Genomic DNA, 12,934 nt, shown 5'->3' with positions numbered 1-12,934 from the left:
CTCTACTACTCACCAACATATTCATATCATAACAAAACACAATCCTTGCTTGACCACTTAAGCCTTTCCATTATTATGTAACTTATTTGTTTCCTTTCACAGCTCAACTTTTGAAAGCATTTTCTTTGGCCACTGACTCTCAGTTCTTCACTTCTCATTCTGTTCTCAACCAACTCTATTAGGCTTCTGCCCCCTTGGTGTCCCGGAGACTGAGCTTTAGGTCACTGATGTCCTGCCTGTTTCATCCCAGTAATCACATGTCTCTTCCATTACTTCACTTCCCTGCAGCATTCAAAAAGTTGAACAGTCCTCTAAAGGCTTTCTTTGCACATCCTTCCTGACACATCCTTATGGCTTCTCCTGTCACCATGCCTGCCTCTCCTCAGTCTTTGTTGACTCTTTCTTCTAGATGAAACTCTACAAGATGGAATACTCTGGAGCCGTGTCCTGTGTCCCCTTTTATTGCATCACTCAATACACTCATCTAATCTACCTTGTTCAGTTGTTTGACTTTAAATAGAGGGACTCCCAGATATCTCTGTATGACCTTTCCCTGGATCTCAAGACTAGAAAATACAAGTGCCTCTTTCACATTTCCATAAGGAGTTCTAATCTCATTTTAAACTTAAAATGTCAAAAATAGTAATACTTATTTTTCTTCTAAAATGGTCTCTCTCTCCAGACAGCCTCACCTCTGTGCCAGTTCTGTTCTAATTGCATTACAAATATTAAACCATTTAGTGTCTGATATTTTCCAGTCTTTCTCTCTCCCTTTCTTTAACAATGCTGAAGCTTAGACACATAGATGTTAAAAGATGTTAAATAACTTTCTCATGGTTTCACAAGCAATAAGCAGCAGAACCAGAATTCAAACCAAAACATGCTGATATGGTTTGACTGTGTCCCCACCAAAATCTCATCTTGAATTGCAGCTCCCATAAGTCCCACATGTTGTAGGAGGGACATGGTGGGAGGTAATTGAATCATGGGGGAGGGTCTTTCCCATGAGGTTCTTGTGATAGTGAATAAGTCTCATGAGATCTGATGGTTTTATAAAGAGGAGTTTCCCTGCACAAGTTCTCTCTTCTCTTGTCTGCTGCCATGTGAGATGTGCTTTTCACCTTCCACCATGAGTTTGAGGCCTCTCCAGCCACATGGAACCATGAGTCCATTAAACCTCTTTTTACTTATAAATTACCCAGTTGTGGGTATGTCTTTATCAGCAGTGTGAAAATGAACGAATGCAGTAAATTGTTACCAGTAGAGTAGGGCACTGCTGTAAAGATACCCAAACATGTGAAAGAGACTTTGGGACTGGGTAACTAGCAGAGGTTGGAATACTTTGGAGGGTTCAGAAGAAGACAGAAAAATGTGGGACAGTTTGGCACTTCCTAGAGACTTCTTGAATGGCTTTGACAAAAATGGCGATAAGGCTGAGGTGGTCTCAGATGAAGATGAGGAATTTGTTGGGAACTGGAGCAAAGGTGACTCTTGTTATGTTTTAGCAAAGTGACTGGTAGCAGTTTGCTCCTGCCCTAGAAATTTGTGGAACTTTGAACTTGAGAGAGATGATTTAGCATATCTGGCAGAAGAAATTTCTAAGCAGTGAAGCATTAAAGATTTGATTTGGGTGCTGTTAAAAGCATTCACTTTTATAAGGGAAGCAGAGCATAAAAGTTCAGAAAATTTGTGGCTTGACAATGATAAAGAAAAGAAAATCCCATTTTTTTGAGGAGAAATTCAAACCAGCTGAAGAAATTTCTAAAGTAATGAGGAGCCAAATGATAATCGCCAAGGCAATGGGGAAAATGACTCCAGGGCGTATCAGAGGTCTTCACAGCAGCCCCTCCCATCACATGCCCAGAGGCCTAGGAGGAATAAATGGTTTTATGGACTGAGCCCAGGGTCCCTCTGCTGTGTGCAGTCTAGGACCTTGGTGCCCTGCATCCCAGCTGCTCCAGCCATGACTAAAAGAGGCTAAGGTACAGCTCAGGCCATGGCTTCAGAGGGTGCAAGCCCCAAACCTTGGTAGCTTCCATGTGGTGTTGAACCTTTGAGGTGCACAGAAGTCAAGAATTGGGTTTTGGCAACCTCCGTCTAGATTTCAGAGGATGTATGGAAACACTTGGATGTCCAGGCAGAAGTTTGCAACAGGCATGGGGTGCTCATGGATAACCTCTGCTAGGACAGTGCAGAAGGGAAATGTGAGGTCAGAAGCCCCACACAGAGTCCCCAGTGGGGTACTGTCCAGTGGAGCAGTGAGAAGTCAAACACCATCCTTCAGCCCTCAGAATGGTAGATCCACTGACAGCATGCACTGTCCACCTGGAAAAGCTGCAGACACTCAATATCAGCCCATGAAAGCAGCCAGGGGGGAGACTGTAAAGCCATAGGAGCAGAGCTGCCCAAAGACATGGAAGCCTATCTCTTGCATCAGCATGACCTGGATGTGAGACATGGATCCAAAGGAGATAATTTTGGAGCTTCAAGATTTGATGCCCCTGCTGGATTTTGGACTTGCATGGGGCCTATAGCCCCTTTGTTTCAGCTAATTTCTCCCATTTGGAATGACTGTATTTATCCAATGCCTGTACCCTCATTGTATACAGGAAGTAACTAACTTGCTTTTGAATTTACTGGCTCATAGGTGGAAGGGACTTGCCTTTTTTAAGATAGACTGTGGACTTTTGAGTTAATGCTGAAATGAGTTAAGACTTTTGGGGACTGTTGGGAAGGCATGACTGGTTTCAAAATGTGAGGACATGAGATTTGGGAGAGGTCAGGGGTGCAATGATGTGGTTTGGCTGTGTCTCCACCCAAATCTCATCTTGAATTATAGCTCCCACAATTTCCATGTGTTGTTAGAGGGACCTGGTGGGAGGTAATTGAATCATGTGGTGGGGGTCTTTCCCATGCTGTTCTTGTAATCGTGAATAAGTGTCATGAGATCTGATGGTTTTATAAAGTGGTGTTTCCCTGCACAAGTTCTCTCTTCTCTTGTTGGCCACCATGTGAGACGTGCCTTTCACTTTCCACCATGATTGTAAGCCCCCACCAGCCATGTGCAACTGTGAGTTCATTAAACCTCTTTTTCCTTATAAATTGCCCAGTCTTGGGTATGTCTTATTAGCAATGTGAAAATGGACTAATACACATGCTAACCCTAAAGATGGCATTTTGCTTTTTATCACTATGAGATACTGCCTACAAATGTGCATATCTACCAACTTTCTCTAAAGAAAAATTTCATAAATTTGTGCCATAGATTTTAGCTTAAAAATGTATACTTAATTTATCCATGGGTCATCAAATTCCCTAGTGCTAGCTAATCAAACTACTGTTCTCTTTCCATGTCATATTGTAACAGATTTCTTACTGATAAAACAACTCCTTTATTTTGCCATCCTAGATTAAATTCTTCCAGTGCTTTCCCCAAAAATCTAACTTACTCTGGCTAGAAAAGGCTGTAAATAATGTTTCCTCCTTGTTATTTTAAAAACAAAACAAAAGAAAACAAATAAAACCTTCTTTAATGTAATTTTTCACATTGGCCACCCTTCTTCTGCCCCTCTGAATATATTCTGTTTTTCAAATAGAAATCTTTTCCTTAAATTGTTGTCTTTGAACTTCATGTAATTGCTACCTGTAATATTCTTCCTACTGATTTTGCATGCTGGTTCCTTATGTTCATATGATTTGAACTGCCTGCTCTTTATAACAGCTTAATTTCAAATCTCTGCACAACATAGCCAAATTTGAGATCTTTTCTCCCTTTCTTTCCCTTTCTTCCTGTCTCACTTATATATCTATTTATCTATTTCCTCCTACAATTAAAATTTATTTCTATGAAAACAGCAACGTGTACATCTTGCTCACTTCGATATTGTTAGCACCCAGGATAATGCCTAATAAATGCAAGGCACTCAAAAGATAACTTTGAATAATTAAACTTTTTAATAATTGAATAAGTTCATTGAATAAATAAACTTTTGAATAATTGAATACATATATAAATAAGAAAATAATTTTAAGAAAGAGTGCTTGAATTTATAATTCTAATCTTAGATAAAAATCTTGAACATGTAGTCCTTTCAGTAGTAACTATTTTCTAAAGTCTATGGAAGTTAAGTTTTACTTTTTATTAGTGATTATCTCTGAATTTCACAATATTATTGCACCATCAACTGTGAGATGTAAGACATAGCTCAGAAGTATAGTAAGATTATTATAGTATCCCAGCATTGTATTTTCTTGAAATACCTGGCTAGTCTTTACCTAATGTGTAATACCTTTATACATAATGATTATTTAAATAACATAGTCACAATAATAGTTCACTCATATTATAAAGTTTATAATTTCTGTTTTTTTAAATAGAGAAATGATCTAAGATTCACTATTCCCTAAAAAGGAAGTATTCAATAAAAATTCCTTGCAAAAAAGTATGAAAAAATTTTTGAAAAATTACAATAAAAATGGTGTAGATCTGGACTGACTAAGATCAAAAGTTAATGGGAGGATTAACAAAGACATTACAAAGAGACAGCCTATTTTGTTTGTTCTGCGGCTAAATTCTCATAATTACCTGGCGGGGGGGATACATAAACAACTGAAAGTGTTTTTCTTGACATGCCACAATTGTCTACTCAAGCAAAGACTACTCCTGTTGGCTTCTCTGTTAATTTCCAGCTACTGACTTTTCCCAAATTTGTATAAACAAAATACACCATATCTAGGTTGACTGGTTTTCTCCATTCTCTATTACAAATTCTGTTTTTGCTTATCTGATTTTTTAAATCAGTCTACCAGTTAACAGCTTCTCCTGCTAGAATCAATTTACATACAAAACAATGAAGTGATTTTGATTTATTCTTGACATATTCTTCAAAAATATTTTTTGAATATTCTTGAATGGCTAGTAAATCCACTTCTTTCCAATAGGCATATTAGGAAATAAAGATAAAATGAATGAATGAATGAATGAATGAGCAAATAATTCAAATGAAAGTGTATACCATTTTTAGGCCTCTCTGTTAATTTTGCTTTCCACAGCACCTCCAGCTCCCTCTTGTGTATGGCGTCCAGCGGCGTTGTTTCTGACTGTTCTGTGCCTTCTGATGCTCATTGGATTGGGAGTCTTGGGAAGCATGTGTATGTACTGCCCCTGTTTTGGTCAAAAGAGAAAGTATCTAGAATTTCAAATATTTAACAACTAAAGTTTATTCCTTAAGTGGAAGATTTATAATAATGATAGGTGATAGGCCCACAAGGGGGACTTACAATGTGGAACTCAGTCTCTTTCCCTCACTCCTGTAGAGTAATTGCTTTCCCTACCCCTTTGATCTTTATACTACTTCTGCAAATGATAAAGGATGATGGTTCTATTGAGAATTCATTTTTTTTAATGTGGAGTTCACATTACTTTGAAGACAGCAATGAAAAAAATGAACAAACTACAAAATATCAATGAAGAGCTTCAAAGAAATGTGTCTCTACAACTGATGAGTAACATGAACAGCTCCAACAAGATCAGGAACCTCTCCACCACACTGCAAACAATAGCCACCAGATTATGTCGTGAGCTATACAGCAAAGAACAAGGTAATCTTGGAGTTATTTATTGGACAATAAACTAAACCACTGAGTCTCTTAAGAATCATTTTATAATTAGCTAGCAGCCTTTCCCTAGGGAGTCATAATTTGGGGGAAAGAATTACGTGTGGTTGATGGAGAATTCATTGATATTTCCACACAGTTAGAAGAAAAACAGAAAAAGTCATAATAGCAATAGGCCCCCAAATTATCAGGAGATAATGGTTACATAATAAAATGTTAGACAGGACAGTTTCTCTAATCTGTCAGTTACTATAATTATTCTGGGCACTGAGGTTAATAGAAGATAGGGAGGAAGTGACAGCTCTTTACAGGTGACTTCATTCTTAAATTTCAGTCAGTGATTGATAACAAATTCCATAGGAAAAAATAAATAGAGACTTCACCTTTGGGATCAGGGGGAGTTGGTCTTCTAGTGTCTCCGTAAGTTTCTATAGTCATGATTGCTAAAACATATTCCTTTTGCTCCCAAGAAACCTCAAAATTTCAACAGTTCAGAGAACAAAAATTAAAGAAGGTAAGATTTGTATAGATAGGTGGGGTTAATTCTTACTATGCAGAATGTTTCCTGTAACTAGTTTTTATTGTCATTAAAGAATATAAAAAATAGCAAAGAGGAATTGTTACAGGAAGATACACTTGAATCCAAGTGCTTAATTTGAAATTTTTTTGTTCAAGTTATGGGTCTGACACATTATGGTAGTATATAAGGAACCAGAATACAGGATTCACTTACTTCCCTTTTGGTGTAAAAAGAAGACACAGCATGTAATCCCAGCTACTTGGGTGGCTGAGGCAGGAGAGTTGCTTGAATCCAGGAGGTGGAGGCTGCTGTGAGCTGAGATCGCGCCACTACACTCCATCTTGGGCAACAGAGCAAGACTCTGTCAAAAAAATAAATAAATAAATAAAAAGAAAGAGAGAAAGAAAAAGAAAGAAGAATAAACAGCAAATGTGGTCAATGTCACACAGAGAAGAAAGGAAATAATAAGAATTATTATGACTATCAACAAAACCTAAATAAAACTATGTTCTTCTTCCAGAGCACAAATGTAAGCCTTGTCCAAGGAGATGGATTTGGCATAAGGACAGCTGTTATTTCCTAAGTGATGATGTCCGAACATGGCAGGAGAGTAGAATGGCCTGTGCTGCTCAGAATGCCAGCCTGTTGAAGATAAACAATAAAAATGCATTGGTAAAGCCCAGGTGTTTCTGCCATCATGGGATAGAAAGGGATGTGGCATGTTGGAGAAGACCTCAATCAACCCACTCATGATTCTGGTTTATTTTAGTTGGGGTATGAAGTGACTGAAACTTTGTACACTTATCTCAAGATTATCATAGGCAAGGTAAAACATATACAAGGTTAGGACCTTAGCATAAGAGGATTACTAGACGACAGGTAGATGAGTATTACAGGGCACCCAGAATCTAAAAGTCTGTAAGCATTTCCAAATTAGAATCTAAAATCAAATCTCAGAACATAATTTATAAACATTTATCTAAAAACAGAGGATATGGAGATTATTCCTCAGGGTTAGTAATTCCGTAAGAACTACATAGGAGCATATGTTTTGTTTCTACCATTTTGTAATTTTTAATTCACTAAGAGAAATAGGCAAGTTATAGTAGGTTAGCATAAAATATGTACAAACAGGAAGAACTGAAGTAAGATGGCACAGGCAAGTGTCAAACAGATATATTGCACTGAGTTCTTGAATCCCAGGAAAAATGTATTTTCTAGCAGCTTTATTGATTTTTTCATTTTCTTAGTTTTCCATGTCTAAATAATGTTTCCATGTTATACTTACTACATAGCATTTTTGGTCTCTCAAATAGTAATCATATATTTTTAAGCAAAATTACATTTTCTAAAAGTCTCTGCTTCCCCACAATAAGAAACTTTCATCATCCTTTCTAGAAGAGAGAGAAATCAACCCATAATCTCTTCCTCATCAGATCATTCTCAAGGACCCATTCACAGTTACTTACTCTAGACAAATTTTCTAAAGGCTGGAATAAGAAAAAAACCTGTTATTTGGCTACAAAATTTTGGACTGGTTCTGAATTCTGTTCTGTAACCACTCACATCTGAGTCTGTGGCATTTTCTTCCTACTCCTTCTGTTTCTGTTAACTCTTGTTTATAGTCATTGCCCACTTCCTTTGGCCCTGGACACAATATTTACTGCTCAAAATTTTGAACTCTGAACTTGTCATTGTGGACTTTTCATTGACTGTAAATTAAGGTTATACATGGATTAGTAGGGCCTCTCTTCTTGTGAGACCAGCTGTGATATTGTTAAAAATGTTGAAATTTTGTAATAAGGAGTACTTTCTTTCAATTTCTTATAATGACATTTAATAGTAGTAGTGCAATGTCAAGTATGTTACTTTAAAGCAGCAATTTGTAAGAAATTACATTCTAATGTAAAATACAAAAGTAGGAGACTGTTTCTTAAACAGACCATCTGTATTTCCTGTAGGAATTTATAAAATCCCGGAGTACGTCATATCCCTATTGGCTGGGATTATCTCCTGAAAAAGATTACAGTTACGGTACGAGCGTGGATGATATAATCAACTCCTCTGCCTGGTAAGTGTCTATTCTTGTTAAAATTTTATAGTTGGGTTTGAGTAGAGGTATTTTCCTTAGGAGAACTGTAGATTCAAATTAAAACCAGCTTCAATTGAAATGAAATTGCATCCTCAAAGCACCCTTTTCTATCATGCTTCTTTGATGTATTTTCTAATACAGAAAGTTACCATAAATGTCTTCTATAATTTTGACAGGTAACTAACAAAATTACAGCAGCCAAATTATGGAGACCTCTGTAAATAATTTTATCTAAGAAAAATTATGGAAGCCCAGAAAAGTCACTGGACTAACAAATACTTAATATTGTGCTAAGTTTTAGGGTTCAAAGATGAATGAAATATTGATTCATCACTAAAGTTACTTAACCATCAATTATATGTGCAGACTGATTGAACGATGCTAGAGATAAAGAGAATATAGTGTGATAAATGCTTCAGTAAGAATACACAGACTAAGAAAATATAAATTTTAGCAATGATACTTTTGTTATAAATGACACTTGAAATGGGCATTTAAAAAAGTTTATGGATTTGGGGGTACAGTTGCAGTTTTGTTATATAAATATATTGTGTAATGATGAAGTCGTGTTTTCAGTGTAACTATTACCTGGATAGTGTACACTGTACCCAATAGATAATTTCTCACTCTTTATTTTTGTGACACAATCCTACTTTTTGGAGTCTCCAATGTCTATTATTCCACTTTTTATGTGTATGTGTACATATTATTTAGCTCCCACTTAAGTAAGAACATGCAATATTTAAGTTTATGTTCCTGAGTTATTTCACTTAAGAGAATGATCTCCAGCTCTATCCATTTTGCTGCAAAGTCATGATTTCCTTCTTTTTTATACTTAAGTAGTATTTCATGGTGTATATACTCTAAAAGAAAACACGGTTTCACGTTTTCTTATCCAATAATCCGTTGATGGACACTTAGGTCAATTCCATGGCTTTGCTATTGTAAATAGTTCTACAACAAACATTTGAGTGTAGGTGTCTTTTTTAAATACAATAATTCCTTTTCCTTTGGTTAGATACCCAATAGTGGAATTGCTGGATCAAATGGTAATTCCGTTTTTAGCTCTTTGAAAAATTGCCATAGAGTTTACACTAATTTCCATTCTGATGGTTGGCCCTACCTCTGGTGGTTGACAATGATAGGATACAATGGGAGATAAGCTATCTACAAATGAAGTGGAGAAGGATATATATTTTAAAGGCCTAATTTGTAGTGAAGGACTAGAGACAAAGGTAATGTTGTGTCAGGAGAGAGTACAGATGGAATCTTGTTTTGAAAATGTAGAATATGTATGTGTTTGTAATTATTGCAAATAGAATGGTAATCTATAATGGAATGGAAAACATTGTAGATATTTTCAATTATCAGAAAGAAAACTGAAAAAAGTACATAATAATTGTATGTGTGATATATGTGTGTGTGTGTATATATATATGTATACATACCTTATTTTCATTTTTTAACTCTGTGTTGTTTTGGGGTTTCTGAGAGGGGGCCATAATAAATGACATCTGTACTATGTCACCACAAATAAATCTCATTCTTAAAAATTTAATTGATGAACTTATTTACTGGTTGATGTCATTTTTTTTACCCAAATATTGATGCTAAATTATTCTAAAAGATTTTTTTTTTTAATTTATAAATTTGTTTTTAATGCATAGTCCCTGATCACTAATCTAGTATTTATGGGCTGGTCATTAGAACTTCAGAGTAAAGGCCAGGCGCGGTGTCTCACGCCTGTAATCCCAGCACTTTGGGAGGCCGAGGCAGGCGGATCAGGAGGTCAGGAGATCGAGAACATCCTGGCTAACATGGTGAAACCCCATCTCCACTAAAAATACAAAAAATTAGCCGGGCATGGTGGCAGGCGCCTGTAGTCCCAGCTACTCAGGAGGCTGAGGCAGGAGAATGGCATGAACTCAGGAGGCGGAGCTTGCAGTGAGCCAAGATCTCGCCACTGCACTCCAGCCTAGGCAACACAGCAAGACTCTTGTCTCAAAAAAAAAAAAAAAAAAAAAAAAAAGAACTTGAGAGTAAAATCTTTTGAAAATATCACTTAGAGATGATGTTGAACTTAAGGTGTCATACCTCAGGTGAATTCCTGACTTTGATGATTATAAAAAGCACTTGAGGGAGACAGGGTCCAAGACTTACTACTGGGCCAGCTAGACTAGAGAATCTTACAGAATGGTATTATTCCAAATTATATTATACATGAAGGGGCTGGGGTGCTAAGTCTGTAAGCAAAGGACAGCAAATATCAGATGTTAGAAAGTGGAAAAAACAGGGAGAAATGAAGCAGTATTTGACATTGCATATGTGTCAACATAAACAATTAACTTGGACATTCTTGATACTCTGAACATTAATTAGATTTAGTTTAAACAATGCAGAGTCTAGGGCAATAATATCATGTTGGAAGTGTAATTTTTTTTTCTGTGAATATGTTTCAAATATCTGACTTGCCAAGTGTAATTCTTTACTTTCTCTTTCAGGGTTACACGAAACGCATCTGACTTAAATAACATGTTTTGTGGATATATAAATAGAATATATGTTCATTATGATTACTGCATTTATAGAAAAAAAATGATATGTGAGAAGATGGCCAATCCAGTGCAGCTTGGTTTTATACATTTTAGGGAGGCATGAGTCATCAATCAAATACGTTTAAGGAGAGTGGGGGGTTGGGATTCCAGGCTATAGGTAAATTTAAATATTTTCTGGTTGACCACAATTGGTTGAGTTTGTCTAAGGACCTGGGATTTTATCACGCAGATGAAACATCCAGGTAGCAAGCTTCAGAGAGAATAGATTGTGAATGTTAATGCTGGAGAGGTAGAATGAAGCATGTCCCTCCTCCCACTTCCCATCATCGCCTGAACCCTGGAGAAGAGGAAGTCCATTCAGATGGTTGTGGGGGGCCTTCGAATTTTATTTTTCATTTACATTCTTCCCCTTCTGGCCAAGATTTGCCAGAGGCAACATCCAAGACCAGCAGATTTTAATTTTGTCCCATAGCATTGCCAGGGTGGCATGGCTCGCCATCTCCGGTCCATCCTATACTCCGTGGGACTCCCTATAGCTGAAGGCCTTATGAGTCAAAGGACTTTTAGCCAATTGATTGTTCTAGGCCAGATAAGAATGGATGTGGACATGCATTTATTACCTCTTAAAATTATTATTTTAAGTAAAAGCCAATAAACAAAAATGAAAAGGCAAGTTATGAGACTGACTTATTTTTAACTTCTGTGTGTTGAGCTACTGTAAGCTTGGCTTTTGTTAAAGACATACAGCAATCAGCTATGCAAGCATAAGCATTGCTCTGAAAAAATATATATAGAGACATGTTTATCTTCATAACTCTTAACTGGGAGTATTACACCCAAGAGGCTTTGTTACAAGGTATTTTTTATCCTGTTAGTAAATATATTCCTGTAATTCTATAATAAGCAAAAAAATTTCATGGTTGGGGTAGATGCAAAAGTGACACATACTCATTTAGAAAGCAACTCAACTTGTTTTATCAGCTGTTTAGGCATTTTTGTACCCCTCCTTGATTTGGAGGGTTTGAGCTTGACCTAATTTTGTTCTTTAAAACCAGCCTTTACAATATTATGCCCCCTCCTCTTCTGTGACAGTAACTGGGCCTAGAGGGAAGCGTGCTTGTAGAGTTTTTGCAGCAGAGCATTTGCAGTGAAATACAGATCCTGGCTCAATGGGATGCCAAAATGAGGGAGAGCCACGTAAAAATACGGGATTTGTATTTTTAATCCCATTTCTATTAAAAATACAAAAATTTGCCAGGCATGGTGGCACACCCCTACAGTCCCGGCTACTCGGCAGGCTGAGGCAGGAGAATCGCTTGAACCCAAGAGGCAAAGGTGCCAGTGAAGTGAGATCGCACCACTGCACTCCAGCCTGGGTGACAGAGCAAGACTCCATCTCCAAAAGAGAATTAATTAATTAATTAAAAATGCAGCAAGAATGGATTGGTCATATAGGCTTCTTTAAGTTGACCTTGACTAAACTTTACCTAAAAATATGCTATTTTAGTTAAAGTCTTAGTAAAATAACCAGTGTCTCAAATTCTTTTGTTTTAAAAGATGCTTTTTGAATTTATGAAAATAACCATACTGTCATAAAATCACAATCCAAATTTTAGAACTCAAAGAGAAATATAAATTTGCTTACAAAAACATACTTCACTCAAATAATTCAAAAGAAAAAGATTTTATTGACCTTGCTTTAACCAGAGCAGGAGCTTTCAAACAATGTTTGTATATTAGGGAAATGCTATTTACAAGCCAACAGCTCATGAAAGCTGTCTATCAGGCATGGTAGAATCTAGGAAAGAGGCTCCCTACTTATCAGTACTTTCTCCTAATATCCCCAGGTAGCAAGATTCTATGTAAATCATTTTTATTTTTTTATGGAACTCTTTTGAGCACCATCATTTTTATTAGCATAGGGATAGCTTCAGTTAAAATTCCATAGCAAGGCAGTAAATGCCTCTCAGGTGGAAATTCTCAGTTCAGTATTGTCATTGGGAAGTATTTACAGTTTTTTGCCATCAGCCCCAATAAATGTGCCACAAATGGCTATGAAGAGGAGGATTTGTGCCGACTAGCACTCTAGCTTCTACCCAATACTTTGTGGGCTCAGGCAATTTTACTAGTTCCCATTCAGCGTGTTCAATT

At 36.8% G+C, this 12,934-nt stretch overlaps 1 protein-coding gene across 7 annotated transcripts in view; it reads left to right on the top strand.

Moving 5' to 3' along the window:
• CLEC12A (C-type lectin domain family 12 member A) overlaps positions 1 to 12,934 on the top strand; it is a 32,152-nt gene that overhangs the window by 7,234 nt on the left and 11,984 nt on the right. For 2 of the 7 annotated variants that reach the window (XM_077953562.1, XM_028829242.2), the window contains exons 3-7: positions 5,053 to 5,151; positions 5,413 to 5,601; positions 6,657 to 6,808; positions 8,098 to 8,207; positions 10,730 to 11,456. In XM_077953562.1, coding sequence (XP_077809688.1) covers positions 5,053 to 5,151; positions 5,413 to 5,601; positions 6,657 to 6,808; positions 8,098 to 8,207; positions 10,730 to 10,886 — 707 coding nt within the window. In that variant the 3' untranslated portion in view covers positions 10,887 to 11,456. Of the gene's footprint in view, positions 1 to 5,052; positions 5,152 to 5,412; positions 5,602 to 6,656; positions 6,911 to 8,097; positions 8,208 to 10,729; positions 11,457 to 12,934 lie in introns of those variants that run through there. The other 5 variants (XM_077953564.1, XM_077953563.1, XM_077953567.1 and 2 more) reach the window with 4 other exon arrangements.

This window comes from Macaca mulatta, chromosome 11, assembly GCF_049350105.2.
Source record: "Macaca mulatta isolate MMU2019108-1 chromosome 11, T2T-MMU8v2.0, whole genome shotgun sequence".
NCBI lineage: Eukaryota > Metazoa > Chordata > Mammalia > Primates > Cercopithecidae > Macaca > Macaca mulatta.
This window is presented reverse-complemented; position numbering and strand designations above follow the sequence as displayed.